Source organism: Protopterus annectens, chromosome 15.part0, assembly GCF_019279795.1.
Source record: "Protopterus annectens isolate FY-2018-M chromosome 15.part0, PAN1.0, whole genome shotgun sequence".
Taxonomy (NCBI): Eukaryota; Metazoa; Chordata; order Ceratodontiformes; family Protopteridae; genus Protopterus; species Protopterus annectens.
In genome coordinates, this window is record NC_056749.1 from 348,540,862 (window position 1) to 348,560,281 (window position 19,420).

General features: G+C 41.1%; 1 protein-coding gene across 3 annotated transcripts in view; it reads left to right on the top strand.

The window, feature by feature from the left end:
• OPHN1 (oligophrenin 1) overlaps nucleotides 1–19,420 on the top strand; it is a 2,670,560-nt gene that overhangs the window by 1,995,587 nt on the left and 655,553 nt on the right. For all 3 annotated transcript variants that reach the window (XM_044057106.1, XM_044057104.1, XM_044057105.1), the window contains exon 12: nucleotides 11,973–12,006. In XM_044057106.1, the coding sequence (XP_043913041.1) occupies nucleotides 11,973–12,006 (34 nt within the window). The remainder of the gene's footprint in view (nucleotides 1–11,972; nucleotides 12,007–19,420) is intronic.

Below are 19,420 nucleotides of genomic sequence, written 5' to 3' on the forward strand. Positions count from 1 at the left end.
TGCGGCTATGATGCACTGGAGGCTTCCTTTAGATCAGCCATGACTGGCACAGTTATTGGTTAAAAGAGCAGGCCTTACCAGACCATGTCAAATCAAAATTACTAGATGCTCCCATGGACAAGATCAATTTGTTTGGCTCTCCTGCACAACAGGTGCTGAAGAAGATGGAAGAGAAGGCAAAATCTGTCCAAACAGTGAAAGATTTCTTACAGGTCCATCCTCCTAGGTTTAGCAGGAATTGGCCCTCCAAGAATTGGTCCTTTCCAGACTCCTCCAGAGCTCAGAGAGGCAGGAATAGGCGTTCAAGAGGCAGAAGCCAATCCAGGGGTGCCGCCAGTGGCAGGGTATCAACCCGTGAGGTGCAGCCACAGACACAGCCACCACCACTGCTACAGGACAATCACAGTGACTTGTACCAGGGAACAACTAGAAGCACCCTGCTAGCTTTATTTTCAGTAAACTGGCATTACATCACAAGAGACAAGTGGATTTTGCAGACAATAGACTAAGGTTACAGGTTTCACTTCCATACTCTACCAGGGAAGAGAGGAATGCCAAACCTACCTCCAAATCAAAGGCAGAAGCTCTAAAACAAATAACTCAATTATTAAGGATGAGAGCTGTGGAAAAGGTACCATCTATGGAGCAAGGACAGGATTTTACTCCAGGCTCTTCCTGGTACCAAGAAAAGAAAGCAAATGGAGACCTATTCTCGACCTGTAAACACATTCCTCATTGTCCCAAAATTCAAAATGCTGACCCTACAGCAGCTTCTTCCCATGCTGGGCAAGGAGTCTTTGCTGGTAACTCTAGATCTCAAGGAGGCAGACCTGCTTGCAGAAGATACCTCAGATTTCTTGCAGGATCAGAGCATTATCAATTCTCAGCATTGCCCTTTGGCTTATCTACTGTGCCCAGAGTGTTCACGAAATGCCTGGCATCAGTAATTGCTCATTGCAGGCTTCAGGGAATCCAAATCTACCCTTACTTGGACGACTGCCTGATACAAGCGGACAACAAAAACAAGCTAGCAGAAGACTTAGTGTCATTTACCTCCTACAAGCTCTGGGATACACAGTCAATATAAAGTCAAGACTGATACCATCCCAAAGGATAACCTTTTTGGGTGCAGAGCTGGACACAACGAAACAAATGGCATTCCTATCTCTACTTCTTGACATTAACAAAGCAGAATCATCTAACAGCAAGAAAAGTCCTGCAAGCCTTGGGTTTCATGGCATCCTGCATAATATTGGTTCCACATGCCAGACTGCATATGAGAAAGTTAGTGGTACCTAAGGAATTTATGGTCTCAGCACAAGCACAGCCTAGAAACCCAAATTCAATAATTCCATGCCTGAAGCAAGACTTCCAACCTGTCAATCAAACAAAGGATTGCCTTTCCACACACACACAACCAAGCCAAACCATCACACATGCTGGACAAGTGCATTCAAGGTTTATGGACTCAAGACCAGCGGAAATGCTGGCAGTAAAACTGGCAATTCAGGCATTCAGACCATTTTCTCGACAAAGGTCAACTGTTGATAAGGACAGACAACACCACAGTTATGTGGTACATCAACAAACAGGGAGGCATGAGCTTTCAGTTACAAGCAATTTGTACCAGTAAAAGAAAACATTCTAGCAGACATATTAAGCAGAACTACCACGGATAATGGATGCTGCATCGACATCTTCAAAACAATTACAAGAAAATGGGGCATTTGCATCAATCACCAATTAAAGAAAAAAAATAAGGACGACGTACCACACACTTGCTTTGGAAGTGGACTCCCTATCTTTCAGCTGGAAAACCTGACAGCATATGCATTCCACCACTTCCTTGATGCACAAAGGTGTATTTGAAGAAGAAAAAAGGAGGACCAAAGATCATTCTGATAGCTCCAGACTGGCCAAGACAACATTGGTACCCATTTTGTTCCCCTGCTGTTAACACAGAACAACTACAACACCCTGCATCCAAACCTGAAAACACTGCAGCTGACTGCCTGGAACATTGCATAAGAACAAATAACCCAAATTTATCCCAAAGGGTTAAAGACATTATCTTGACCCTCAACAAGAAAAATTATTCAGCAAAATGGAAAAGATATTTCATTTGAGTACTGCAAGAGGAGAAAATGTGTCACTGGTAAACATAGCCAACATCCTGGAGTCCTATTCTTCCATCAAGATTCATGCATCAGCTATTTCAGCAGAAACTTGGATCATCTTCTCATCCCTCTGCTCAGGCAGTTTCTGAGAGGCTTAAAAGTAAAAACCGCTTTAAGGAAAGCCACCATTGCATCTTGGGACTTGAACTTTGTGCTAGAAAAATGACACTTCCTCCCTTTCAATCTTTCCAGCAGCAACAGCAGAATTACAATACTTCTCATGGAAAACTGCTTTCCTGTTGGCAATTATCTGAGCTACCGGCACTAATGGCAGTACAGCCCTTCCTGATCTTCCATCAAGATAGAGTATCCATGAGAACTAATCCTACTTTAGAGTATCTTTGAATCAGGCTATCCACCTACATTCATTTCCCCCAACCAACAGAACAGGGAGAAAGGCTGTTGCATACCTTGGATGGGCATAGACAATTATGCTACTACCTGGACAGGACCAGGGCAATAGGAAAACTGACCAGCTACTGGTAGCATATGCACAGGAATGGAAGGAAAGCAAATTCAAAACAGACAATCTCTAGTGGATAGGAAATTGCATTAGATTTGTTACTCCTACCATGGAAAGAAAACTCCAGAAAACATCAGGCCTCACTCTACAAGGGCTACAGCCACTACCACAGCTTTTGTGGCTACCAAGACATTTTAGAGGCTGCTACTTGAAGCATTATAATCTTTATACTCCAGATCCCGAGCAGGTTTTGCCACTGCTGTTTGGATCTTAACTACACCATAATTTTATTTCTCCTCCTCCCCAGTTTGGCTATGGTATTCTACCCATTTGGACTGCAGATGCATCCTTGAAGGACATAGTACAGTTTTGTACCTACCATAAATGTAGATGTCCTAGGAATGCATCTGCAGTCTCCTTCCCCTGGTACTCCTAGGTAGTATTTGCCCATCTTGTAGCTAGCTGGGGAATCTATTATGGTGTATTTGTTTGTATATATGTACATACATGCCTATTTTTGTTTGCTTTCTACTATTTGGAATCATTTGCATTTATCCAAATTTAGCCTTCCTAGAGGGCACCTGGCATCTGGGGCAAGAAACACTGAGGAAAAAAAAATGCTGGGATGCCTTTATACGAATAACTGCAGCTATGCGACACCAGCCGAGGCCAGACCCAGACTTTGGGACAACCCATTTGTAAGGACTGCAGATGCATTCCTATCGGACATCTACATTTATGGTAGGTACAAAACTGTACTTTTTCAACCCCTCTCCCCAGTACCCTAAAAATATGGGAAACCAGAATCCACAGATCGTGGACTCAGGACAGGGACTTTAAAAAAGCTGGACAAAACCTTGGAGGGAGGGGAGACTATGTTAACAGATTTTGGAGGGATAGCTTTTACTTATAAGGGTTTCCTCATATTTAATTATACTAATAGGAATATTACTAAGGAACACTTTACATTGTTTCAAAAAGGACTAAAATTTGTTCCTACAAAAAACTTTGAAGTATGGGATTTTCTTATTGAAATTAAGTACTTTATGAGGAAATTGAATTTAGCTATATTTTTGAGGAGGCACATCCTGGCATGAATTGTAGAACTGGAGGTGAATCAGTAGCTAGAAAGACCGTCTTCAACCCCTCACCCCCAGCTTCATCCTAGACGTAGTGTGCTTGATAAAGCAGTGGAGGATGATTTATATACTTTATATCGGAAGTCTAAAAACAAGAAGTATGGATATTCTAACGTAAACAAAGATGAAAATAAACTGTTTAAATCTTTAAGGTCCGATGACACCATTAGAATTATGAACCAGATAAATGTAGAGGTATAATGTTATTTGATTCTTTATTTTATTCATAGATTATGAGGAATCTTTTATATGATTCTTCCTTCTTGTGGTGCCATCTTTACCTCTCTGAACCACTCTAATCCTGTCCCTATACCACTCCTAGAACGTCCCTTACCCCTCTTGCATACTTTCCTCTGAACTTACCTTCCACTCCACTGATTTTTTTTTTTTTGTTCATTGATTCTTCCTTCCTTTGGCTCTACCCACTCCGTTCGCCCTGCAGGCTCACTCCGCTCCCCTATGCCCTTCCCCCAAATCTCACCCGCCCCAGTACCTCTTCACTTATACTTAGATAACCACTCCCACCACTTCCACTATCCAATCCAAACTACCCATCATACCCCCCAAATCCCCGTCCCACAGTTCACCCATTAAAGTAAGCCTACCCTTCAGAGTTTACTGCCAAACACTACATATCCTGATAAACTACCAATTAACCTAAACCGTAATCTCTTAATCAAGTAAACTAACTTCCCAACTTAACTTACCCCTTACTACCATCCTAAAAACCAACATCATGACCCTCAAGCCTCTATCCTACTTACTCAAATAATACTTGTAATTACCTTAACTTACCTAAACTATATCACCCAACCTACTAATGCAAACCACTCCCCCCCCATTTCACACCACTACCACATTGTACACATTTACTGTTACCCTTATATCTCCCAGTTTCTACCCCCCTCAACACTAGCATGCTCTTCCCCATAGACTCCTAACTCTAAAAACACTGTTCCCAACTACACTAGTCTAATGTCCACAAAACTCTCTACCTGTATACTACACCCCAAACAAACCAAATACCTTATCCATCATTTTATCTCTATCCTTCTCTCCGGGACATCCACCCAAACCCAGGCCCCTCTACCACACTGAATCCAGCCCCCCAACCCCACCCCACCCAAGCAACAGGCAAACCCCTCCACTTCTCAGCTCTAAATACTCAGAGCCTATGTAACAAAATTCCAAACCTTCATGTCTAGCTCAACCAGCCCGATATTCTCTCCATCTCAGAAACCTGGCGTAAGACCCATATAAAAGATTCTGAACTAACTCCTCCCAACTACCGCATGTTAAGGAATGACAGAACACAAAAAGGGGGGGGGGGTGTAGCACTCCTTTACTCAGCATACCTCTTAGTCACCCCCTATACCAAACCCTTTCCCAAATTTGGCAAGGCAGAAATGATACCAGCCCTACTCCACCTAAACAAACATAAACTCATATTTGTTCTCTCCCTCTATATTCCCCCTGGAGACAGTATCTCATCCCTAGAAGATATTCTCTCCTAGGTCTCCAACAACACTACTCATGAAACCATAATCCTGGGGGACGTGAACATAAACTGGGCCAAATCCAATCTCCCACTAACTCACTCAGTATTACCTTATATAACTTTATGCAACTAATCAATTCCACTGCCAGGCCTTCCAAGAACTCCATTACTGGAAGTACAATAGACTGATTCTAGTATCCCATCCTCACTATATCTCTGATAGTGGTATTCTCCCAGACCCACTAGCTGACCACTTCCCCACTTTTGTCCGCCCTCTTCCATACAACTAACACACCTATATTTCCACTCGCTGCCTAAAAAACTTCAATTCTGAAACCTTCTCAAATGCACTAAAAAGCACAAACTGGAACCCATTAAAGACTCTTCCCCTAGATAATGCTCTTTCCTACTGTAACTCTGCTTTCACAAACCTGCTCAACTTTTTTGCCCCTCTAAAAACAAAATGTACAAAAAGTAACCCTGTACCCTGGTGAACCAAAAACACCTTGGCTACTGTGCAACTCCGTGACAAAGCCTGGGCACGTTACCATAAAAATAAAACCACTATCACCCTTAATGAATATAAAACACTATGAAATAAAGTCAAAAAAATTATTACTTTAGACTGCAAAGCCTATTTCTCCACTCTCCAAACCAACCACAACACCAATCCCAAACTATTTTGGAAAGGAATCTCATGTCTCCTGAACCCGGGAAAAAAAGAAAACCCTTCCCTTAACCCATATGCCTCTGACATGGACTTAGCCACCCAATTTAACTCTTTCTTCATAGAGTCCATAAGCAAGCTGACATCGGTCTTCACCAACACCTCTGCAACCCCTCCTCAGCCTGCACCCATTCCTTGCCCCCAACCTCCACCCTTCTCTATCAATCCCATCTCTATATCCACCATAAAAAACTTCTCCTAAAATTAAAACCTGGTTCCAATGTCCCTGATGAAATTCCCTTCTACTTCCTAAAAGTAGCCGCAGAAGCCATTGCTCTCCCTATCAGCATACTAATTAATTGGTCTATCTCAGAAAGCCAGGTCCCCCAGCTCTAGAAGAAAGCCTTTATTATTTCTCTACATAAAGGAGGCAATAATAATGACATTCCAAACTTCCGCCCTATTGCTATCTTATCCCCTATTTCTAAACTTCTTGAAAAATGTATCCGCCAACAACTCTTACTCTGTCTCATCAACAACCAGCTTCTTACCCCCCCCACACAGCATAGATTTAGACCAGGTCATAGCACCTCCACTGCCTTCTTCTCCTTCCTTGAAACAATTAAAGCCTGCGATTCCGGCCATTTCATGTCCACCCTTCTCCTTGACCTCTCCAAGGCATTTGACACTATTTCCCACAACCTGCTTCTTAATAAACTCTCCAAACTAAACCCGTCCCCTTCCTGTACCAAGTGGTTCTCTAGCTACCTTACAACCAGACAATAAGCAGTCAAAATGAATAAAGCCACTTCACCCTTCCTTAATACTTTGATAGGTGTCCCCCAAGATTCCATTTTAGGCCCCCTACTATTCAATATATTCATTAACAATTTCTACCAAGCCATTCCAAACTCCAGCCTCATCCAATATGCCGGCGATTCTGCCATTATCTGCTCCTCCCCTTTTATCCCTACTCTAAGTAAGCTTACCCGAAGCACCTTCTCCTCTACTGAGCAGTGGATGCTAAACAACCATCTGGCTCTTAATGCAACCAAAACTAAACTTATGTTGTTCACCTCCTCCAAAACCTCCACCCTAGATAAACACTCATTCATAATCACCAGAAAAAACAATACTCTAGAAATAGTCTCTGACACTAAACTACTAGGAGTACTCATAGATAATAAACTAAAATTCGACAAACATTTACAAGTAAATATCAAAAAACCCACAAAAAACTTGGTATGCTATACCGCCATAATCTTTATATCTCTCCTTCCACCAGGCTCGTACTAGCCAATACGTATCTCATCCCATCCCTCCTATATGGTGCATCTATCCTCACCAACCTGCAGTCTTCCCTCAAAACAAAACTCTCCTCTTGCTATAACAATATATCAAAATTTGCTGTAGGTCACAGAGCCATTTCTCACCATTGTAATTCTCTTCACCAACTAAACTGGCTTGAGCTACCTAACCTCCTCACTTATACCCAACTCATCCAAGCACACAAACTCATTTACAACACCTCTCTTTGTCCCTCCCTAGCCACTACCTTTGAAATGCATGAACCAGAATGACTTCTAAGCTCTAATTCCAAACAAATTAATTAAATTGCACAAACCCACACATCCAGCTGGGAATCACCTAATGTCCTTCTCTCTTTCATGCCTCTGGAATTCTCTACCATCTCCTATCCACATCACCAGCAGTCTCTCCTCATTTAAAACCTTGCTGCACTCATACCTAACTTCACAATGGAAGTGCTCCTGTTCCCATCCTACCTAATCATTCTAATACCACTTCCTACTCTCCTAGAACTAAATTCGCCATCACTGCCTCCTATAGTTCCACAGCTTTATTGAACTACTTGACCAACTATTTAACAGTTACCCTATGCTGCTAGTTAAAAAAAGTGTTTTTTATTGCTGTTTAATGAACTATACTGATGTATTCTATCATTGTTAACCTTTTCGTATCATATTTACTTTATATTCCTATGAGATAATCTGTAATTTATATGTGCAATGTGTACTATGTATTTGTATTTTTCTGGAGCTTTTCTTCCCAGGACTCCATTGAAAACGGGCTCCTTGTGGCCCAGTGTACTATCCTGGCAAACAAACTGCACATAAATAAATAAATATATAAATAATAAAATGCCATTCCAAACTCCAGCCTCATCCAATATGCCGGCGATTCTACCATTATCTGCTCCTCCCCTTTTATCCCTACTCTAAGTAAGCTTACCCAAAGCACCTTCTCCTCTACTGAGCAGTGGATGCTAAACAACCATCTGGCTCTTAATGCAACCAAAACTAAACTATGTTGTTCACCTCCTCCAAAACCTCCATGAGGTTATTATAGCCTATAGGAGGATAGATTCATATACAGAGGAATTCTTACTGGACCAGAGGATTTCTAATGACACGATTTTTTAAAAAGTAGAGCATCCTATTATCCCCACCATTTTCAGCATCCCTAAAGTCCATAAAAACGTGGAGGAGCCCCCATTCAGACTAGTATTTGCAAAGAGGGGTTCTAAAACACACCCCTTTGACGTATGCATTGACAGGTGGCTTGATCCAATATGTAAAGCAGTACCACATTTAGTAGTGGATTCTTGGGATTTCCTAAGAAGGTGAAAAGAGGAACTGTGGTTTGAGGATTTGATTTTTTAACAACTGATATTGTAGATTTATTCACAGTAATTCCTAAGGATGAGGGATTGGAATCTTTCTGTAATAGTATATTAAATTATCTGTCCTTCTCAAATGATAGAGCAAAACTGTTGGTTGAATTTATGTCCATTGTTTTTGATTATAACTATATATATTTTGAAGGGGAAATATTTAAACAAAACAAAGGGGTAGCGATGGGGGCTGCTTGTGCCCCTATTTACGTTAATTTAGTTTTATTGGACTGGGAAATTAAGATGGTTTTTAATTTAGAATTTTTCACAAACATTAAGTCATATGTTTGATTTTTGGATGACATCTTCATCCTATGGGGAGGGCTCTGAACATGCCATACACAATTTTATGAACTACCTCAATTATTCTTCTGTTTTTTTTAATTTACTTGCAACTTTGATAAACATCCCATAAGTCAAAAGAAGAGTATTGTTAAAGGTCAGTGCATCCATGTAGTCAGAATGACATTGCACCCTGATGATATTTCTAAACAACTAGAAGTCATTGTGGAAATGTTTACAGCCAGAGGTTGTCCCTTACAAATGGTAAAAGATATTAGGGACTATGTTCAGTCTCAGTGGGATGTTTTATATAAACCCCTGTTGTGTACAGGGTTTATATTGGATAAACAGGCTAATAATGGCAGTAACTATGAGAGGGCCCTGGTGATGCAATATTGTCCTCAAACAAAGAACATCAAGAATATTATTAGAAGAAATTGGAACATTCTGCGAGCCTGCCCTGATATTATTAAATTGCTGGGGCCCGAACCTAGATTTGTTTCCAAAACAGGGCGGAATTTAAAAGAATGGTTCGAAGGGGGACCTGCTTATAATACTTCACATAAAGGTGGGACAGTCAAATGTGGAATTTGTCGACAATGCCCTTATATTTTGGAAGCGAAAAAGTTTGGTGTTGGAAAATGATTTACATTCGGTTATAGATTTGTGTAAAGGTAACTGTCAGACTAAGGGTGTAATATACCTGGCTAAGTGCTCAAATTGCCCATATTTTTATGTGGGGGAAAATGGAGAGATGTTTGAGGAAACGCAGCTATGAGCACAATTATAAGATTGACAAAAAGAATGAAAAAAATATTGTCACTGCCTTACCCTTTGTACTATCTATCATACCAAGAATATTCATAGTGTCTAGTTGCAGTTATAGCTCATTACAGGCTACAGAGTATCCACATTTTCCATATTTTGTTGACTTTATTTCTGCAGAGTCTTTTTCAAAGAATCAGGGATCTCCCTCTTGAGTGTGAGATCTCTTACACAAGCTGAAATTCTAAGAGAACATTCAAAAGTCTTTCTTGACTCCTTCTCACAGGATTGTGTTTCTGGGATGTTATATAGACACCACAGTTCAAAGAGCTTTACTTCCACAGGAAACAATAGATCTATGTCTAGCTCTCATTCTAGGGTTTTCCATTCAGACTTCTGTCACTGTGAGGGACTACCTTTGGATTTTGGGTCTCATGGCTTCTGTGATTCTCATGATACCCCTGACAAGACTCCACATGAGAAGGGTACAGTAGAGTCTGAAGTCTGTTTGATCCCAGCAGGAGGAATAAAAGTGCAAGGTGTGTGGTACACCAAGGACAGATGCAAGCACATAAATGTAAAAGAGATGCTTGCTGTGACAGTGGCATTTTAAACTCTCTGAATCACATTTGTTCCCCAGGACTTCTTCAAGTTGTTACAGACAATACAGTCATCTGGTACATCAGCAAGCAAAGGGGAACCAGGTCATATCCCCTTTGTAGGCTCGCCATGTTATCTTGCGATATAGCTTCACTCTACAGACAACATAAATTCTTTCAGAGTAAAAGTGTGTAGCAGACCATTTGAGCAGGACAAGGGCAGACCCTCATGAACGGAAACTAGGTCAGGGGGTCTTCCAAGATTTGATCCATCTGTGGGGATTTCCTCAAGTAGACCTCCTTGCCTCCTCTCTGAACAATCAGCTGGTTAGATTCTACTCCAGGACTCCATGTTAGAAAGCCTGAAAGACAGATGCCTATTTTTTTCCTTTGACAAGAGTGTTCCTGTGTGCTTTTCTACCCTTTCCACTAATACCCAAGGTACTTCTAAAGATTCAGAAGGAATCCCCCAAGATAATTTTGGTGACTCCCTGCTGACCCAGGCAACTGTGGCTCTCCCCTTCTTTTTGGAAATGGCCAGGGGCAATTACCACAATCTTCCTCACAGACTGGATCTACTCAAGAACTACACAAGAACAGTGGTGTTTGATACACCCTGACACCAATCAACTGACTGGATGATAGGGTCTTAATTCCTCTTAGGCACCTCTTTACTGAAAATATGCAGTAGGTACTAACTAAGGCAAGACACCTGCTACTATAAAATCATATATTAGCCAATGGAATTTTTTTTCTAATTGGTGCCAACAGCATAACCAGCACCCATTCAATCTACTATCTTATGGCCTTTCTTTCTCCTCTGTCAAGCTTCATTTTTTGGCCATTTCAGCATGTCTGCCCATGGATCCTCCTCTTTCAATGCATTTCTCATATCACAACGTTTTTGAAAGGGGTTTAGTATAAGAGGCCTACAAGAAAACTGATGGCCTTCCTTGCAATCTTAGTTTTCTGTTAGAGAAGCTAGCACTTGCTCCATTTGAACCAACTAACCTGGCTAACTTGAGGTTCTTTACATGGAAACAGTTTTACTGATTGCTCTGACCTCTGAAAGAAGAGTATCTGAACTGCAAGCTCCTAGTGCGAGTCATCCCTACCTCATTTCCCCAAGGGCGGGGCCTGTTTGAGAACTAATGCTTCTTTTATGCCTACAGTGGTATCCAAGTTTACTTTGTCAAACTATCTATCTCCATATTTTCTTTCCTAAACCCTAAAATGAGGTAGAAACGATACTTCATACCTTAGATATATCCACAGACAACTTGGGTACTATCTTGACAGAACTAAATCTTTCAGATCTTTGGATCAATTGTTCATTTCTTGTGCAGGTAAGAAGGACAACCAGTGTCAAAACTATTTCAAAATGGTTTTGTAAGGCTATTACTTTTTGTTATACTCGCAACAAAACTATTCCAAGCAGGGTCAAGGCCCACTCTGCCAGTTCATTTAATGGTGAATGGATAACCAGGGGAAACATTTTGGACACAAAACTGTAGTGTTTAAAGTTAATCAAATGTCTTTAGTTCCTGACAGATTAGTATTGTGATATTAAGTATGTGTTTGCAGGGTACGATGGGGCTAGACCCTAATTCCTATCATTGATAAGTATGTTGTTGTTGTTGTTTCTTTTAGACAGTTCCACTATTTTAATTCTGTTCTTGTTTTTCTTTAGATATACCACAGTCCCATAACCAAACAAGAAGACAGTAAGTAATCTTTAGTGTCTTTTTTTCTTTTATGTTATGTATACTTGATGTTTCATCACTCTATGTCCAACCAACACATGATGATGGGTGTCAATTTTAAATTTTTAATTAGTAATAAAGTAGTCTTTAGGATTGTGTTCCAGGTCATAGTTATTGTAACCTGATTACATTTTGATGTCAGTTGATATTTTCCCTGTCATTTAATAACTACCAGAATTTTATCAAATGCATAATTTTTCTTCTCCAACAATTTATTTTTCTTAGTCTTTTCAGTTACCCAGTAATACTGTACTGTGTTTGAACACTGCTTATCTGAAACAAGTTGTAAACTCTGTTGTAGACCTTTGTAATTTATTTATTCATTTATCATTAACCAGAGGTCCTGGTTATCACCTTTTTTAAACATCTTTATTAAATTATATCTTAAACCATGACATAGATATAAATATATTAACAGAAAACAAACCGTAGTAACTTTTTTCATTATTGTTATTTGGTGTATGCATATGTTTTTTTAACAGTTATCATTCACTCCAGTATTATTTCCTGCCTTATCTTAAACCCCACTTGTGCTGCACACTATTCTGCATGTATTGTTCCCACAAATTCAGTTTGCTTCTATGTAGTTTGCTAGTTCTGTTTTTTGTTTTTTTTTTTGTTAAGTTTTCAGCTCCATTTCTTTTATCTCTTTGTAGTATTCATTTCTTCACTTTCCATTGTTTTAGACTGTGTTTTCCATTTTCTAGTCATAGTTTTTTGGCAGCCAATAGCATTACACTTAGGATCTAAATTGCCTAGTCAGACTTTACTATGTCCCAGCTAAAAACAATAATTTCCTTTGTTTGAACTTGACTTGCTCCCCCCATTTGTGACAAAATACACTGTAGGGAATTTCCGATGAAAGATGTTCCCTTCTACCTCTTTTGTGTCCCATCACACCTCCGGCATTTTCTGTCTACCCGAGAAACAATTATTTGAAGTCTACTTGGGGTATAAAGATGTCTGTGCAAACACTTCCAAACAAAAATTCCAAACCTTCTGAACTTTATTGCATACTTGGGAGCAATGCAGATGTCTTCCCAATATTGATTAGTAAATTATCTTTCCAGACTCTAATCCTAATCTTTTTTAACCTCCTCTGATTAACTATTATAGTTATCATGCAGTGTATTAAATGCTGTACTAATTATATTTGTTTTAAACAACAGCTTCTCTTCTAGAGTCAACTAAGACCGCTGTCAGAGCTGGTATTTCACTTAACTCTCCTCTATCCCTTTCTCTTGCATTTACTGTGTTACCAGTCCCTGGCAGAGAAGGCAGTCTCTAACCTGCAGTCCAATCTTCTGCTTAGCCTCATCCCACTCTGCTACCTTTCCTTCTTTAGATATTTGCGCACAGTACCTTGGTTCCTTTGCTAATTTCTTTTCTAGTAAATTACAGCACCATTTTCCCTGTTTATATAGCCTTATTTGCAGTCATCCCTGTTGGCAAAATCTTCATTCTCCATTCCTTTGTTGTCTTAGTTCTTAGAGTAATTTATTCAGTTTTATGAATATAATATATTGTATGGTTGTTGTTCTCTCCAGTGACTTGCATCCAAAATCCTACTCTGTCCTTATTTATCAGATTCCCCTCCCCCTGTTTCATCACAATCATCATCATCATTTTCATCTCTTTCTACTTTGATTGATAAACTTTAGCTTTGATTGTATATGTGAGCATTAACTGCATAGCTCTAAGGTATCCCTTCAAGTCAGGTAATCCTAAACAACCTTGTTTTATGGGGAAATGTCATCTTATCCCCTCTCAGATAAAATCCTTCAACTCTTTATTAATTATTGCCTACAACTTTTCCTCTGGTTGCTGAAAAGATGTCTGAACTGTGTATAAAACTGAAGCGACTAAAACATTTTCACTGCTTGTATCATGCTATCCATATCCATAATCACCAGTTTCCACTTTTCTCAGTTTTTGTATTATCTTTTGTTTAGTCTCTTCCCACATATAGATAGTTGCCATAACAGAATTATTTTTAATTCACACACCTAAATACTCCATCTTGTAATGTTCCCATAAATTCAGGTATTGTTGAATCAATTAATGTGTATACATATTTTACTACTATAACCTTTGGTTTGACTTTGTTTCTTCCATTCATTCTTCAATGGATGCGTCTTTGGATCTGAGATGAATCCGACTTCGGTCACTCTCAGGTTCCTTCCCTTAACCATAATTCTCTGTAAGACGAAAGATACCTCAGATCTCATTTGCCTTTCAGACATGATCCTTTGTACTCAGGAATACTTTTTGGATATATCTCTCACTTTTTTCGAATTCTTCCTGGTGTGGAGTTTATCTCCAGCTTCTTTGATCTCCCTTACTAAAAAAAATGTTTACACACACACACACACACACACATATATATATATATATATATATATATATGTGTGTGTGTGTGTGTAAGTGTTTGTATTTCTTTTTATGGTGCTAGATTTAATCCCTTTAATCTTTCAATCTGTTAAGGCCTGTTGACACTCTTCTTTCCTTATTTATCTAGTTCTTTGTTCGTAACAGTTAGTCTTTTGACTTGGTGATACTATGACTGTGTTTACCACTTGTTTGGTGTGAATGTTTTGACAGTTTGCTACTTTCCTATTTGGTGTCATATCAACATGTCTGAAAAAAACTACAGGTTAAACCTCCAAATTCAGATGTGCAAACCAAATGTGTCTGCTACATGGGAGGTGCACTCTTGGATGAACAGTGCCGCATTTGTGTTGCCTTTGGACACAGGGCCATTATTCAGAGAAGGGTAAGTTAGTTCTTAATGAGCTTCTCCCTGACTCAGAAGGAGAAGGACCCCCATCTCTCTCCTCTGCCTCTTGCTATGCTTCTCCTCTGACTAAGAAACCAGCTGATCATGCCAATAGCCACAAGAAAGCTAAGGAAAAAGAAAGAGAAAGGAAAAGAAAAAAGCAAAGAACCGAAGAAGTCATCCCTATATCACTCTCCTTCCATGGCTCCAGCTCCCAGTATTTTGAAAACCTCAGATCCGGCCTTCGCTTTGGAGCCAGTCTCCATCGGATCCAGTACACCTTCCTTGCCAGGGTCATGCTTTTCGCTGAAGTAAATATCTTCCAGATCGGCATCCCCTATTCTCCAGGAGAGTTCATTTCATCTAGAGCTTCTGTGTGACTTTCTCTGTCCACTCAGTTAGGTCCTCCAGGTGTCTTGCTGAGGCTGGTGTAGATAGAATGATGAAGAAATTTCTCAGGATCCAAAACCACCTGGGGTTTTTCCCAGCTCTGGCCCCATCAGAGCTGAAGTTCTCACTGCTTCCCCTCGTGAGGTTATTGCTCCTTCCCTGAGCTGTCCTGTTAATTTAGGGCTTTCAGATTGGAGTGCCCACCTCCCCAGGTATGTCCTCATCAGATCTGAAGATTTTAAATAGTTCGGCTCCAACAATAGCCTTGGAGCTGAGTTGGATGATTTCTCAAGAATAGTCATCCTTAAGAGCTATGGTTCCTACTGGAAGGGTTGCTGATTCCATCTCTAGCTCTGTTTTCAAGGCTTTCTAGAGAATGGTCTCTCTTTCCAGAGAACATACATCCTTCTTAGGCTGAGATCCATTATTCTCTGACATGATTTGCCTTGGTTTTTATCCTGCTCATTCTGTCTCATTAGAGCAGCTATTTTCCAAAAGCCTTGAACCCGTCCTTGTTGAGGATCCCCCATCAGCTTTTGAGTCATCTCCAGAACATCCCACTTGGGCAGCGTGTCGGAAACACAGGAAGGTATATTGACTCCTCTTTGGAGTCACTTATAGAAGCTATTGACTTTGATAGGGATCCCCAAGATTCCTTCTTGAGCATGCCTCATTCTGAGAGATTTTAGAACTACTTAGAAAGGGCTGGTCCTCTGAAGCCCTTTTCAAAGAGGAATCAGTATATTTTGAGGCTTGCCTGGCTACTTCTTCTGTGGTCCCTCCTGGAGAGAGGGCATGGAGGGAACTGAACATGGCTGATTCAATTCCCCACAAGCCCAGTGAGTTCTTAGAATCAGCACAAGACTGTCTTTATTTAAGGAAGGGTCCGGCCATGGATTTTTTGGTGGTAGCAGCAGCCACAAAGAAACTGGTGGAATAGAGTTCCACTCGCTATTCCCGTAACATGGGGTCTTGGGCATTGGAAGCGAGTCTACGCTTCAGCAACCTTTGCTATCAGGGTGCTGAACTATCTGGCACATGTTCCATGCTTCCAGAGAGATTTGACCAAGAAACTTTCCAAATCTCTCTCAGAGCCCATATCTGCTGAGGAGAAAAAAAGCCCTTCCCTTGCAGTTAGCTACCATCCAATCCTTATCAATCATCTCAATGCGTCTCATTTCCAACTCCGCAGAGGGCTGGGCTCATATAGAGCTGCGGGTACTGGCATAACTATAAGGAGACAAGCTTGGATACACCTTTGTGATTTTGCGGAGCATTTCAGGATGTCCATCATCAGTAACCCCTATGATGAATTGTCACTCTTTGGTCTGAAAGTGAAAGAAATCCTGTCCAGGAGGGAAGACGACAGTAAGGCCCTGTCTGCCACCTAAAACAGTTTTTATATCCTACGGGACATTTTCAAGAAACCTAAAGAGTGGGATGAAACTTTGGTTCCATTAGTCTCTGGGGGTTCATTCCTGACACTTAATGACAGAGACCACTCCATGACAAAGGGGGAAACTCTAATGGTGGACATAACCCTCATGATAGAGGTGGTCTGCAGATCCAGGGTTTGTGGGGTCCCTTATCCAAGAGGCACTATCAGCACTCCTGAACATTTTCCTGACTGCTGCTGTCTGGACTCAGTTAGGAGGAACTTGTCTCTACAGTCATTTGCTTGGATGCCCATCACTCAAGATTTCTGGGTGCAGAGAATAATCAGAGGCTATTTCATTCTTTCCCTTTTTTGAAGAAATTTTACTTGGAAATTCTTACAGCATGTCTTGTGTTCTCATAACATTAAGGACATAATTAATAAGAACGTATACAAGATTGGAGGTACAAGAGGATGCTTAATTGTCAACATATTTTGTAACTACAAATTATGAGAATGTTTGGGGAATATTCAGTTTTTGCTCAAACTTTATGGTGTGATAATTTTCAGTTATCCAAACAAGGCACTTTTTAATGCTTCCATTCCTTTTTGCAACAAGGGTGATCATTTACCTCTCTTTTGGTGCCTTTTAGTGGTGGACAAAAAAACAGTAACTAGGAATTGGAGAACGTCTAATGTTCCTCATGCTTCTCAATTTGTGACTAAAGGCACTGAATTTATGTTGTCCCCATCTTGCCTTCGTTCTTGCTGGCTGAGCTCCCTTGGTTGGCTGTTTACTGTAGCTCGAGAGCTTATACTGGCACAAGGCTAACCCCTATCCCAACGTGCCACGTTTCAGCCACAAAACACGGACCGAAACACGAAAGGAGGGGGTGTATCCATATTCATCAAGGATACCTACACCTCCAGGTTAGTGGCGCAGCATGATACCTCTGAGATCATCCATGTGCAACTAACATTGGGCAAATCTGCAGTGCAAACTGTGGCCTGCTACAGATCACCCTCCATGACCCAGGATCACCACTACACCTTTCTGGAGACACTGGAAAACATGAAGGTCCTACCGAACACCCTGATAATGCACGATTTCAATTACCCTACCATTCACTGGGAAAACTACTCGATTACAAACTCCCAGGCCCAGCACTTCCTGGAATTCATCAACTCACATGCCCTGGATCAGCTGGTAAACTCCCCTATCAGAGGTGAAAACGTATTAGACCTGGTCATCACCAACATGGGCGACAGGTGTTCCACACCGGAGGTCAACCCATCACTGGTTAGATCAGACCATAAACTAATCACTCTGGATGTCCACACCCCCACCACCCCCAACTAAGGAAACCACAGTAAAAAACTTTTCTAAAGCAAACTTCACCTTACTTAAGACAGAGGTGGTAAGTTTCACAGCCCCCACGCTAAAGGATAACGCTGCCAAGATGCAGAAACCTTTACAAATGTACTCTATGAGCACCTACAAGGATGCATGGATCGTGCCATCCCTAGCAAAACCAAGGCTCACTCCTCTAAGAGAAGGAAACCAGTTTGGTGGACCCCTGCCATAAACAGGCTGTACAATAGGAGGAAACTAGTTCAGAAAAAAAGCAAATCCCAAGAAGGAAAGACCTCCCTGATCAGTATCAGTAAGAAACTAAGGTCCCTCATGAAGTCATCCAAGGCTAACTTTGAAAGTAAAATAGCCAAGGATTCAAAAGATAACCACAAAGTCTTCTTTAGCTATGTTAAGAATCTAAGTGGCAACTCACAGATATGCACCGAACTAGTGCAAAATAGCACAAAAATATAACGAACCTACTGATATTGCCAACATCCTGTCAGATAGATTCAGTGCAAACTTCACCCCCCTCTCACCTCCAAAAGGGCCCACAACAATACCGGAAAAGTGTAGTGTCCCAAAAATCACAGACACACAGGTGAAAACATCCCTTTCAAAAGTCAAAAACACAGCGTCAATGAGACCAGATGGTGTCCCAGGCTGCGTCTTGCACGAACTACAGGACAAACTAACCCCCCACCTAAACACACTATTCAACCTCAGCCTCTCCACAGGTTATGTACCCATAGAATGGCACACAGCAACGGTTATTCCTCTCCAAAAAGGAGGGACCACAACTGACCCTGGTAACTATCGCCTCATAAGCCTGACTAGCCTGGTCTGCAAGGCTATGGAGCACATCATTATGGAACTCATTAACAAAGACATTGGGAACCTCCAAACACTTGACCCGACCCAGTTCAGCTTTGTTAAGGGCAGATCATGCCTACTAAACCTGGTTGACTTTTTCGAGACAGTCACCAAGGCCATAGACGAGGGAAAGGTGGTTCACACAGCCTACTTTGACCTCGCCAAGGCTTTTGACACCATTTCCCACTCGGGTATAACAGAAAAACTCACCAGCCTGAACATAAACCCATACATCACGAGATGGGTTGCCAACTGGCTTACAGACAGAACTCACACGGTAAGAATAGCGGGCTCCAGGTCCGACTCTAAACCAGTCATAAGTGGTGTCCCGCAAGGCTCGGTCCTGGGACCCCTACTGTTTGGCATATACTTCTCAGAAGTACAGGCAAACACAGGAGGATTATGGCTAACCAAGTTTGCCGATGACTGCAAACTGGGAGCCATAACTGACTCTCTGGCTGACATGGACATCCTCCAAAAGGGCCTTACTGAGACGAACACCTGTTGTCAAAGTCATGGTCTCAAGCTAAATGCCAAAAAATGCATAGTCATCCCATTTGGGAAAAACAAAACACCCATGAAATACCACATAGGTGGCAGCCCCCCT